This window comes from Linderina pennispora (assembly GCF_002104995.1).
Source record: "Linderina pennispora strain ATCC 12442 chromosome Unknown DL89scaffold_3, whole genome shotgun sequence".
In the NCBI taxonomy this organism is placed as follows: domain Eukaryota; kingdom Fungi; phylum Kickxellomycota; class Kickxellomycetes; order Kickxellales; family Kickxellaceae; genus Linderina; species Linderina pennispora.
In genome coordinates, this window is record NW_024468251.1 from 169,167 (window position 1) to 182,551 (window position 13,385).

A 13,385-nucleotide genomic window follows, 5' to 3' on the forward strand; every position below is an offset into this window, starting at 1 on the left:
AACTAGCTATCAAACTCATTTCTTGTCATCGTTGAGTACTAATCATGCGAATATCAACTATGCAATCAACATCTATAAGAGTGATGGCAGTGCTGAAGCGTTGATCATTTCCTTCATATTTTTCTTCACATATTGATTACATGATAGTACCATGCGTAGTTGAGCAACGTTGTGGACGAGATATTATTATTGAAGAGCGAGTGCAACAGAGTTATGGGTAGTGATTTCACATTATTCGAAAAAAGATAAGGTGTAGAAATGGCAGTATGAAGTCAAAGTGAGTCAAATTTTTGCCTCTCCAATTTTTCTACTTTTTTACGATTGCTTCGATATCATGCGAGGTACAACAGTTAGAGAACATGTAACTACATACTTTTATACTATGTCAAGCCCTATCACACATATATCGAATGGAAGTATCTATGTTATCTGATGGCAATGATAGAGCATCAAAAAGTTGAAAAAATATTTTGTGACTCAATTTTGCCGCTCAGTGTACTTGATTTTAAAAATATAAATATTTTTTTTGCCATTTTACCCAAACTGCCATCGGCATTTTTAAAAAGTTTCAGTGAACATAATTTCCTTGTGGTTGCTTAGCCACATCTATTGAAATATTGAATTTTGTTGCCCAATGATAATTAACCCCTAATATGCAAAGTTTTTCTTTCTGGTTGAAATTATATTCACTGAATCTTTTCCAAGATGTTAATGGCAGTTTGGGTGAAATTTTTATTTCACTGAAATTGCCACTAGATACAGCATATATAAATAATTGATGGGTAGATAGGTATCTCTGTATAACCCCCATAGATATATAACACCTCCTTATGCTACTGCTAATTCTCTAGCACACCAAACAGAAACTCCTTATAGACAATGCTATGGCTATATAAGGCCTCCTGTGCAACAATAGCAATATTGGGAATTGCTATCTACTCATGCAACAACTCGATAATGTGTTGATAACCCTAATTCGAAGTGGTGCTCTGGTCAGCACTGACAGTTGGCAGCTAAATTGATCAGCTGATCAATCACATCTTGCCAATAAGCACTGAGAGCAACGATGAGCTGCTACTGCCCAGCAAGCTAGCAATGACCAATATCCTGTTAGTAGGGAAGTGAATATCAATGTCTTTGAGCCTGAATGCAACCTTTTCTGGCTGCTCCTTCTGGTTCTTCCTACTGGCTGTTCAACGAAGCATCTGAATGGGTCGAAGTGTCATCTAATGGTGTATTCTTGTCGACCTTCACATTATACTCCAAATTAATCGAGTTGTCCTTCCCCTTTATGACCCAGACCAGTCTGGCCTAGACAAATCCCAGAATATCACCGCTGCCATCTACTCGACAGATCCGCTCTTCGAGGTCCTGGGCCATGAATAGATACGTTTCAGCAACATAGCCAGAAATGACCCAGCTCAAATAGTTGGGGAAATGCTCCAGTGAAATTCGCAGGAGCTGATATACTGAGATCGTTGTGAACGCAATCTCAGCATTGGTTTAATATCTGAATATGCCGGTATACGACACATGTATCATTACCATGACGATCATCGGTGACAGAGAAGAGACGATAGATGCATTTTATTGCAGATTATGTTAGAATCTCAAGATCTGATTAATGTGATTTCTACACTTTTTCTATCCTATTCTTTTCTTATTTTTGATTGTGCAACCTGGGCGATGTTATAAAACCTTTGCACTCGCATCTTCCTTCCTTTTTCTCTTTAGCTTTTCTCATCAGTATATGTTCCTTGACTCAATCACTTTCTACTGTTACATTCACACCACTTGCACATATCGCGATTAAGATATCACTGCCTAACAGCTTATGCATAATCCGTGCTATATGAAAGGTACATACAATCACATATTATGCATTTTTCCCTACTTGGTATTTGCTTCCTCTTTTTGCCCTACGTCACCCACCATGTGCTCTTGACCTACAACACAACAATGGCCCCTGTGTTATGCCTCTAGCCATTAGAGCACCATCAGCTAGATATATACCAATCTTGTTTGCTCGGATGACCGAGCAAGAGTTATGAGGTGGCTAATCAGACAATACCAAATGGCAATATGGAGGCTGGTGCTCAGCCAATTAAAATTGACAAACGCTAATAGAGGAAACTCCACCAGCTATCAAATGTCAGCCAGCACGGAGAACTTGCTATTATAATTTATTGCAAATGAAGCTGTTTCACGAGCGATTAAACCCATCTTTTGTCTTTCTTCCCTCTAGCTTCATCCATTTTTAAAACGTAAAACATAGAACGCACTGCATTTATATATCATTCCTCTCTATAGTAGGCAATAATGGCGATACTTTTCAGCATCTTTTTTCATGGTGTGGATATCTTGCTAGACCACCTCAGCAGCGTTTGTCTCACCAAGCTTTTATTTTCTATTGGAGCTCTTCTGATAGGCTACAAAGCCATCTATGCACTGTGCTTTTCGCCGCTTCACCATATTCCTGGCCCCTTTCTTGCACGTATTACAAGCAAACGCAACCAGATAATCAGTGTGATGGGCAAAAGTGGACAATACGCGCAACACGAATACGACACATACGGCGAGCTGTACTTGCTGGAACCCTATGCTGTGGCTATTTCAAACCCATCAGATGTTCGCATTGCCCTTGGTTCACATGCTTTCCGCAAAGCCAGCTTTTATGAAGCAGTGGACATTTTTGGAATTCCAAACACATTCAGTGCCACAGACCCGGGCTTTGCTGTCATGAGAAGACGTCAGCTAGGACCATATTTCAACCCAGTATACCTAGGGAAGATGGAGCATGCAGTTATGAAACATGGATACCTTGCGTTGAAGGATGTGTGGGAAGAGCAGATTGGTCAAAGTGCCAATGGCAAGGTCAACATCAATTACATGAACGACTTCAGTCTGGCGACCTTCGATATTATTGGCGCTTTAGCGTTTGGCCAAGAATTCAATAGTCTCAAGCACAACGACGACAAAGTGGCCAAATGGGGCACTGCAACAATCATTTTGAATGTCGCTCGTGCAGCTTTCCCACTCACAAAGTACTTCCCATTCTCACTGCTTCTCCGACCCCTGGAGGTGAGATTCAGATGCCTATCCGAATTCTGTGACAAGGCAATTGCCAGCCGCAAGGAACTGCTTCGTACTGGCACAGAAAAGCCTGTGGACCTCCTTCAGGCCTTTATTGATGCGGAGGATCCGGAGTCGAAGACCAGAATGGACAGCCTCCAAGTCAAGGTTGAATCAATCATTGCCATGATTGCAGGCATCAATACGACGACAGTCTCGCTCGCATGGACTGTATTCCACCTGATGGTCCACCCTGAGATATATGTGAAGGCAAGAGATCAGGTTCGCAGCAACTTCCCTGTCGGCCATATCATCACCTATGCTGAAGCCAGAAGCAAGCTGCCATTCGTCGAAGCATGTCTATATGAATCCCTTCGTCTCTGCCCTGTATTCGGTGGTTATCTTCCCCGTGTTTCACCTCCAGGTGGCATCACACTTCAGGGCCATTTCATACCTCCTGGAATTGAGATTCATGTCAATTTCCCTGGTGCCAACCACCATGTCGGCACATGGACGGACCCGCTAAAGTACGATCCGACCAGGTTCCTCAATAACGAAGAAGCTTACCGCAACCTGCTCACCTTTGCCCCTGGTGTCCGCGTATGTCCTGGACGGCACCTTGCCAAAATCGAAATGTTGACCATGCCTGTCAAATATGCTGAAAGATTTCGATATGGCGCTGCCTGAGGACTATACCCATCTTGGGCCAAATGTCCTAGGATAGGAATGGCTTCCCGAAGAAGATGGAGCTTGCACGGATGTCAATCCTTGAGCCTGCAAACCCAAAGCGTGACTGTCGTGTGATTCTTACCAAGCGCTCATAATAGGAGTATGGTGCAATAGCAAAACCAATTGAGACGATAAACGTGAAGTTATAAAATATGAAACGTGGAATTGTTGGAATACAGGTAAACTTAACGTGGTATAAGCTAAGTGAAAGTAAAGAAATGGAAAAGGCCTATTGTGCACATAAACGAAAAGTGAGAGTGGAACTCGAGTTTATTTGATGAAAAAGCGAGGCTTAGATGATTTATGAAAGATATATGGCTGAAAAGAATGGCGCAAAGCAGAGAGAGGAATTGACCTGCAGCAAGGTAATCGACTTCACAAACGAAAGATAGTAGAAAGTCCGTGGACAGATAAAATCTACCAAACACTACCGTGGGTGGCACTCCAGCAAAAACAATCCATAGTGCATATCTAGATGCATTCAGGCTGTTCGTCTTCACACTCCTAAATATGCAGCGTATTGACCAGCTGGAGTGGATCAGCTGGCATATTGATTTCCGTATGAAGGGTCTCTTGGTTGGCGAGCTGTCTACCAAGACCTTGAATCATCATTCAAAGGGATCACTTGGGGGCACCATTGGCGATGGTGATGAGGATATCAGCGACAATGGATAGTAGTCGGCATAGGAAGTGACAAATGGAACAATAATGAACCAGCTCACTACAACTCTCAACTGTGTCACCAAAGTTATCACCTACCTGGATGAACTATACAAGCTGCCTCTATCAGCAGCCATTGGTGCTATTTACATGTTCAAGCTGCTGGAATGGTTATTGCTCATCGGATTCTTGATTGTGATTCCCTACTACCCACTGACAAGGAAACTATTCAGCTACCTATTGGATCTAGAGGAGAAAACTTCAGAGCTGAGTGACAAGCATGTGGAAGTGATAACAGGGCTTTTGCAAGGAAGTAAGGATGCAGAAAACTATGGCTTAGAGTTTCAGTTCCACAAAAAGATCGATATGTACCATGAAAAGTAGCTGGGTTCAATGTGGAGATGGTTTCTCAGGAGGGCCTATGCATCCATCATCACCACACTATCGCTGATGATCATCATAGCACTGACAATTGCATCATATACCAACATATTTGGACATTAGATCAATGCTGAGATTGCATTCACAATGATCTCGGTGTTTCAGCTCTTGCAAATATCATTAGAGCATTTCCCCGACTATTTGAGCTGGGTCATTTTGGGTTATGTGTTACTGAAACATATCGATTCATACCTTGCGATATCTCTGGCCTAGGACCTCGAAGTGTGGATCTGTCAAGTAGATGGCAGTGGTGATATTCTGGGATTTGTCTAGGCCAGACTGGTCTGGGTCATAAAGGGGAAGGACAACTCGATTAATTTGGAGTATAATGTGAAGGTCGACAAGAATACACCATTAGATGACACTTCGACCCATTCAGATGCTTCGTTGAACAGCCAGTAGGAAGAACCAGAAGGAGCAGCCAGAAAAGGTTGCATTCAGGCTCAAAGACATTGATATTCACTTCCCTACTAACAGGATATTGGTCATTGCTAGCTTGCTGGGCAGTAGCAGCTCATCGTTGCTCTCAGTGCTTATTGGCAAGATGTGATTGATTAGCTGATCAATTTAGCTGCCAACTGTCAGTGCTGACCAGAGCACCACTTCGAATTAGGATTATCAACACATTATCAAGTTGCTGTGTGAGTAGATGGTGATTCACAATATTGCCTATATTACACATGTTGTGATACTAGTAACTTAACATAGCATATAATTAGTGACTATAAAGAAACTGAGGAGAGCAGCAGAGGCACTGGTGTGTACTGAACTATATAGTAGAGCTAATATACTCCTGTATAAGCACTGTGGCATAGATCTAGGGATCAGGATCAGCTATTCAATAGGAGGCATAGCTGTGCAATACCACCATCTATGAGAGCATCCTGTTTGGTAAGCTTTATAATTAGCAGCCCTATGAGGAATCACTGTATGTCTGTATGCTGAAACCCAATCTGCAGACTCTGACTGCCAGTGACTAGACTGAGCTTGGTAAGCATGGTATGACACTATTGAATGGCCTAAACCAGTATGTTGCATTGGTGAGTATGTTTGAGGATATGAACTATTAAATTGGGTTAGGCTGTATTGCCTATAGAAAAGAGAATATATTTGGAAAGGACATACTAAGGCAGTCTTAAAGAGAAATAGGGTGTTAGTGAAAAAAAAAAAAAGGAAAGAGCAAGCTGACCAGTAACTAGACCAATTTGAGAATAAAAGAATATATAAAAGAGAAGGAGAATTGATTAAATTTACTAATGTACCCCCATTTGACAAAATCATTTTAATTCTAATATCTCTCCTACAGTATTCAAACTTTATAATGGGAGCCTTTTGGTAAAGAAGTTGGCAGTTTGATGATTAGTCAGAATATGATGATATTGATAAGCTTATCATCAAATATTTGACTAGCTAAGATAATGCCACAAATATAGCACTTGCTGTAATAAGTAGTTTTGCCATCCTATAGATCTGCTACTATTGCTGTATTATCACAGAATATTAAGTACCTCTCAACTAGGAAGCCTGCCTCTAGTAGAAAACCTATAATTGATTTACAGTCTTTAGTTCTATAGTTAAGGCAATTGTTTTGATTTAGGTATTAACTATAGAGTAGCACTATGATATTTGGTAGATCTCTAGGATACTATGGCTCTAGCAAGGAGGATAGCATACCCAATAATCATCTCCTTTTATAAAATCAGATTATAGGAAGCAGATATGTATGTGCATAGGATTTGGTTAGTATAAGGTAAGAGCTGAGGCAATCAGTATAATATTGGGTCTCATAACTATAGCTGAAAATTAGAGTGGCCTAATAATAGATACTATTTGAAAAGGATATGCTATTAGTAAGTAGGCTATAGCACAACTACTATATAGGTCTATATATTAAGCTAACTAGACTGGAGGCCATTCATAAATATAAAAGTTTAAAGAAACTAAATATCTGTTAACAGAATAACCAATTAACAAATAAGAAATCAATTACTAACAGTAGATAAATATTTTAAAAAACAGAATGTTTAGCAATGGCCAAAAAGATTCTAGCAACTAGATTAACAAACAAACAAAGATGCCAAATATGGTGCTTCTACGAAACCCCCTTCGGCATCCTGAAAAATTTCAGTTGATACACAATTAATATGCTTCTACTGAGATTAGTCATCACAGCAGTGACTGCTGGTTGGGAACCTTTCTGTATTAAAGACCGAAATTAAGATAGAAATTTAAAATGAAATTTTAGATGAAATCATAAATGAAACGTGGAGGGTGAGCTTCTGAGTATCATCCAACATGTATAAAAAAGGGGAGCTAGTACCTCTATGGATGAGCTCCTTACCTTTCAATTTTTCGGCAAAAATCGCCAAATTTTCATTAAAGGCCACCCTATTATCTCTAATTAACTTTCACAATGTCTGACATCCAAATCCGCATTCAACAACTTGAACACGCCCTAGCCGCTATGGGCGTAACTCCTGGCGCTACACTATCACCGCTTAGCTCTGATTTCTCCTTTGACGAAGACACGCTATCTTCAGTCCCTGCAGCTACCCTCCCTGTCTACGCATCATTACTAGAAGACCAAGATCGCCGTCACCTGCTAGCTGCCACAGCAAGAAACCGAGACCGCTCCTTCGAAACTCCAGAATTTCGCATCCACTGGCCAGCTATACGTGACCAGGCCACAGATAAAGCCCTTACAGAAATCCAGTTTCTTATCTCAGGGATCTTTCGTATCCTGGATGATGCCCTACTACGTGCCTCACATCGACCAGATGGTTTTCCCCTCAGTGACTTCGCACGCCTTGCCAACAACCTCTATTTGTTGGCGGCAGATGCAGCATCATTTGTCACAGCCCAGCGCATTAGGCGCATATATGTGGCTCATGGTTTGCCCCCACCACGCAACATTGACCCAGCTAAGGGCATGGCAGATGTCATCGAGGATATTCTCCACCAGAAAGAAGTGGCTCGAAAACTGGCATGCCCTATGGCAACCCGCAGACACAAAACCCGCTTCCAGAACCAGGGAAACGTGGGTACCCCACCCCCTCCTATACACAGCCGACAACCAGCAGAACCTCAGCGCAACTGGAGCAATCACAGTACCAGCAATACCAATGGCCAACAGCGCAACCAAAGAGCCCCACGCCATCCAACCCAACACTAAATATTGGTGGATGCCTCTGACATTTTACCAGCTCCTGGCAAAGAATATCGCCGCCAGCTTTTATTCGATCTATTCTATATTCTGGTTTCCATATCCCCCTCTCCAAGCCTATCCAACCCAACTGCCCCCCACCGCGTATATATTCAGACAGCGACAGAGCACTGATCACCACCGAAGTCGCCTCTCTATTAGACAAGACTGCCATTTGCAAAGTCGACCCATCAACACCTGGTTTCTACTCCCCTCTCTTCACCGTCGCCAAAAAGAATGGCAAGCGCCGCCCAGTCCTTGATTTGAGACTCCTCAACAATCATATTACTCCCCGTCACTTCAAGATGGAGGGCATCAAGACGATATTTGGCATGATGCAATGGAAGGATTGGATGACAAGTATCGACCTCTCCGATGCCTTTCTGCATGTGCCCGTGGCTGCAGACTCCCGCCATTTACTACGCTTTGCCTGGGAAGGCACTCACTACGAGTTTCAATGCCTTCCTTTTGGTCTATCTCTTTCACCGCTTATTTTCACCAAGGTCATGGCCGCCGCACTACGCCATCTGCGCAGCAAGGGAATTCGAGTAACAGCATATATGGACGACCTCCTGATCATGGCCAAAACCAAACAGCAGGCCCAGCAACACACCGACAGAGTTCTCCGCACATTGCAAGACTTGGGATTCCTTATCAACCCAGACAAATCCACAATGCACCCACGACAAGTAATCGAGCACCTGGGCTTTATGATCCGCTCACGGACAATGTCTATACATCTACCCTCAGCCAAACGCCGCGACCTGCGCCGCAGTGCACAGAAGCTCATCAATATAGGACATGCCACACCTCGCCAGCTAGCGTCATTTATCGGCAAAGCCTGCGCAACTATGCCCGCTATTCTACCCTCACGACTCTTCACTCGGGCACTCCTTCGCACCAAGAATGCAGCCCTAGGCCACCACTCCTGGGATACAACTATTCCCCTACCACCAGATGCCCTCCACGAACTGCAATGGTGGCAGCAACGCCTACTCCTCTGGAACGGCCAGTGTTTTCTGCCTCCACGCCCATCTATGGAGATTTTCACAGACGCCTCTTCAGATGGCTGGGGCATCGTTACACCAGAACGCACTATCCAAGGAAAATGGCAACAGCACGACAGGTTGCGACACATCAACTACAAGGAATTGCAGGTCCTCAGCTATGCAGCAACACTACAGGAATGCCAAGGGAAGCATATCCTAGTACACTGTGACAACAGTACAGCCCGTGCCTATATGAACAACCAAGGTGGCACATTCTCCCCTCAGCTTTCACACCTAGCAGAGTCAATCTGGCACCGATGCCTCCAGTCAGCAACATCACTACAGGTTGTGCATATCCCATCAGCAATGAACCCAGCCGATGCACCATCCCACGCACAGAGCAGCAAGACTACGTGGTACCTACACCCACACACATTCCACAGGATCTGCCAGCAATGGGCGCCAGCAGTGCAAATTCCGTATGCACCACAGCTCGACCTCCCACAGCTACAAATCACCCAACCGCTATATCACCAGTGGCCACACGGCCAGCATCTCCTCTGCATCCCACCATGGCATATGATCCTAGCCATCCTACAGAAGATTCAACGCGAACACCTACACAACGTTGTTCTTCTTGTCCCCTATTGGCCATCCGCTCCATGGTTCCCGATACTTCTACAGCTCCAACAGGGCCAACTACTGCACATTCCCCCCGACCACATTTGCCCAACCAGCACAACACAACAACATCCACTAGGCCGCAACCCCCAGTGGTCCCTCATCGCCTGCTGCGTCAGCGCCAGCAACTAGCAGAAGCTGGACTAAGCAGTGATGCTATCTCAATTGCACTCCACCCAGCAGCACAAACAGCCCGAACCCGAGCCTATTCTTCTATCCAGGACCGGTTCAGTACCTGGTGTGAGGAACGATCCATTCAGGCTACAAAAGCAGCAGCAGCCGACATCGTTAATTTCCTTGCAGAAGGACGGGTCCACCTACACTGGGAGCCGAGCACTATCCTTAACTACAGATCCGCACTTCTTGATATGCAAGATGACCCCTCACGACTCACCCACTCTGGGGCATTCTCAGCATTCTTCACTGCTATTGATCACTCTGCACTACTCTCATTCGACAAATCTGCACCAGATATCTCCCCTATCCTTACTAGTTTCCTGCTCACTTGGCCCATCTGCAACTCTCTCTATACCAGACCTTACACGCAAATTGTGCTGGCTCCTCGCTGTCACTGGCTTTATGCGCCCATCAGACATTGCCAGAATTGATGCTTCCCGATTAGCCATACACGCAGATCATGCTTACCTAATAATTGTTGCTCCTAAGGAACTACGCAGAGGTCGCCAAATCGAATGGCCAGTCCACATCCATAGGCATCCAGACCCTCTCATTTGCCCTGTGGACTGCTTAACGGCTTACAAAGCCAATATACTCGATATATATCCAGCAGCCCCAGCAACTCACCCGACGGCCCCTCATCTCAAATTCACACCACTTATCCGTGATCAACGACGCCCCTTCCATGGTATTGGCACTCAACGCATCTCCAAACATATACAGGCCATTATGTCCCTTATCACTTCCTCTCGCCGAATCTCAGGGAGGTCCCTTGGCTCAGACGCTGCCTCTAAACATGGAGCCTCTCTTGACGAAGTACTGACACAAGGTTTTTGGTCTGCGGCAGGGGTCTTTGATACCCACTACCGCATTAACCGCCGCTCACAGACCAACCTGACGACACTTGCTCTGCGAGCACCTTCTCCACATACCAGCAGTCACTGCTGTGATGACTAATGTCATCCTGAACGAACGTCTCGTGACGTTCTGGAAACATTAGTCGAACAGCAGTGACTGCTGCCCTCCCTCCTCTCCCTCTCTTCCGAAAAATTTTCCGGTAAGGAGCTCATCCATAGAGGTACTAGCTCCCCTTTTTTATACGTGTCGGATGATACTCAGAAGCTCACCCTCCACGTTTCATTTATGATTTCATCTAAAATTTCATTTTAAATTTCTATCTTAATTTCGGTCTTTAATACAGAAAGGTTCCCAACCAGCAGTCACTGCTGTTCGACTAATGTTTCCAGAACGTCACGAGACGTTCGTTCAGGATGACATTATTAGTATCAACTTTATATTATATAGCTAAATGAATTTAATAAATTATAAAAGCCTATCAGCAAACTACAAATATATTCATATAGGAATAATTTCAGGATATTCTAGGTGACTTTATTATTCTATTCAGTACATCTCTAGTACCATTATCAATATATAATCTTAAAATATATTGTTAGGTAGAGAGTAGTTAGATGTTTAATATTTTTGATATTTGGAATGTTCCGAACGAACAACAAAACAGAATTAAAGAGGGAAAGGGCAAGGAGATATATCTTATAGACAATAGCTGTGCCCTAACCAAGAAGTGCTACACCGTCGATTTGATGCTGAACGAGCCTCCTGATTAAGTACAGTCAATGTCAGACCCAAAAGTCAGAGTTTGACCGCCCATTGCCTTCAGTGGAATCATTACTCCGTTGGTCGTGTGTCTGAGCTGATATAGTTCTTTCGCTTGACGTAGATGATTGATGATGAGCATTGCTTGATAACGTACGATCCGAGTCCCGATGCCTTGCAGCATGTGTTACATTGCGTACCGCATTTGGCGGTGGCACAGATGGCCTTTGGGGCCTACTTGTGCTACTAGTAGTAAGGTTGCCGCCACGCGTCATACTGCCTGCGGCTAGTGATGACTGTGCACCGCCACTATACCTGGTACATGGCCCTTGTGTGGAGCTTTCTGGCATCTGCTGCGGGTCGGCAGAATCATAGAGCGGCGGCTCATCGGTATAGGGGAATACCGGGCTTTCAGGAACGACAGGGCGGTTGGATTCCAAGTCGGCAAACAAATCGGCCTGTCCGATATCCGACCAGTCAATGTCAGACAGAATTCCATTCACGGTGTCAAGGTCAACAGCATCACCACAACCACCCTTGGGTAACTGCGCACGTGTCTGTGGAGTTTCTAGCTGGCTCTGTTCAAGCGATGCTTCAGTAGAAGACGATGCTGCGCTAGCTGTGCTCGCTCGGCGGTTAGCTCCTGGCTCGCCTACGTCAAGCAGATCGTCGTCTGTCAGACCATCAATCCCAGAAAGAATGTCGTCCAAGTCGGCTTCAATGTTGTTGTTTTCTGCGCTGGCAGCGGCTACAAAGAGACGAAAAATTTTCAGTGGAAAGGAAAAATCAAGGCAATCAGCGGTGGCTGCGATCCAAGAATTCACTGCAAAACAACGGTACTTACCTGGCAATGCGTTGTTGCTTGGGATGCTTTGTGGTGGCTTTTGCACATGTGCTAGCATGCTGTTGTTCGCTCTTGGGCGGAGCTGTGTATCTTGTGCCTATAGATGCACCCGCCACACTGTTGGCTGCTTGAGCAGATATGCCAGGCATAGGTACTACCTCAGGCGCTGGATTCATACGACGGACCTCGTGGGCAGGTGTGGCTTGTGTGTGGCCTGCAAGTGGAGGCTGTGCAGGCGTCGTGGTGAGGACGGGTACTGGAGATACCTGCTGGTTGCTTGTAGGTGTTGCTACGGCACCAGGGCCTGCTGCGACCAACCTGCCATCCAGATCGCAATTCCGGAACAGTGTACTACCAGACATGGTCGTCCGCGGCTGCTTGGGCTCGCTGGAAACATGCCGCAAGAACTCTTTATCGTATATACAGTTGCCCAGAACGTTTCCAAACTGGCGCATCGCACGCTTCAGCGCATCCGTGACAGCCTCCTTTCTGACCTTTTCGAAAGCCTGTGCCTTCGACCTGCAGTTTTCGATGATTCCATATCCACAGTCCTCCCGGTAGGTGCCGTCGCGCAGAGTAACACGCACCATGCAGCTGAGGCCGATAGAGACGTTGTTTGTCTTTGGGTCTACATCGACAAAGTCCACGACCATGTTGAACAGGTTCGACCTCCAGCCGTTGAACCCGAAAACCTCGTTGGCGATGCTGATGATCCGCCAACCTTCGATGTATGCCAGGCGCGTGCTTCCCATTCCACGACGTGAGCTGATGTGCTCAGGACCCAGCTTTTTGCTGAGTGCTATTTGGATCCGAGCTGTGTCGTCGGGCGAGAAAGGCTCGTTGGGAATATTGTCGACTGGCTGATAGGGCGCAGACGGCCTGAATATGGCGTCATTCATTTGTAGCATTATGTGGAATTGGTTCGTGTGTAATTGCAAATGTTGGGAGAGCAGCAAGGGGTGAGCTAAGCACA

At 45.1% G+C, this 13,385-nt stretch overlaps 5 protein-coding genes across 5 annotated transcripts; 4 read left to right on the plus strand and 1 right to left on the minus strand.

The window, feature by feature from the left end:
- Nucleotides 1–2,201: 2,201 nt before the first annotated feature.
- On the plus strand, nt 2,202–3,819 carry DL89DRAFT_102139 (cytochrome P450). Its single transcript, XM_040883006.1, has one exon. The coding sequence runs from the start codon at nt 2,320–2,322 to the stop codon at nt 3,757–3,759; it is 1,440 nt and encodes a 479-aa protein (XP_040745263.1). The 5' UTR covers nt 2,202–2,319; the 3' UTR covers nt 3,760–3,819.
- A 690-nt stretch (nt 3,820–4,509) lies between these two features.
- DL89DRAFT_255565 (uncharacterized protein) lies at nt 4,510–4,845 on the plus strand (the record flags this gene model as incomplete). The annotated part of the gene is made up of 1 exon (XM_040885367.1): nt 4,510–4,845. The coding sequence occupies one exon, from the start codon at nt 4,510–4,512 to the stop codon at nt 4,843–4,845; it is 336 nt and encodes a 111-aa protein (XP_040745264.1).
- Nucleotides 4,846–7,257: 2,412 nt separating this feature from the next.
- Nucleotides 7,258–7,575, plus strand: DL89DRAFT_265554 (uncharacterized protein; the record flags this gene model as incomplete). The annotated part of the gene is made up of 1 exon (XM_040886717.1): nt 7,258–7,575. A coding segment is annotated over exon 1 (166 nt), but the record flags the coding sequence as incomplete, so codon positions are not given.
- Nucleotides 7,576–9,474: 1,899 nt separating this feature from the next.
- On the plus strand, nt 9,475–11,158 carry DL89DRAFT_265555 (uncharacterized protein). Its single transcript, XM_040886718.1, has 2 exons — nt 9,475–10,266; nt 10,310–11,158. The coding sequence occupies exons 1-2, from the start codon at nt 9,756–9,758 to the stop codon at nt 10,906–10,908; spliced, it is 1,110 nt and encodes a 369-aa protein (XP_040745266.1). The 5' UTR covers nt 9,475–9,755; the 3' UTR covers nt 10,909–11,158.
- A 267-nt stretch (nt 11,159–11,425) lies between these two features.
- Nucleotides 11,426–13,352, minus strand: DL89DRAFT_265556 (uncharacterized protein). The gene is made up of 2 exons (XM_040886719.1): nt 12,413–13,352; nt 11,426–12,306 (listed from the first exon to the last, which is right to left on the minus strand). The coding sequence occupies exons 1-2, from the start codon at nt 13,318–13,320 to the stop codon at nt 11,592–11,594; spliced, it is 1,623 nt and encodes a 540-aa protein (XP_040745267.1). The 5' UTR covers nt 13,321–13,352; the 3' UTR covers nt 11,426–11,591.
- Nucleotides 13,353–13,385: the final 33 nt, after the last annotated feature.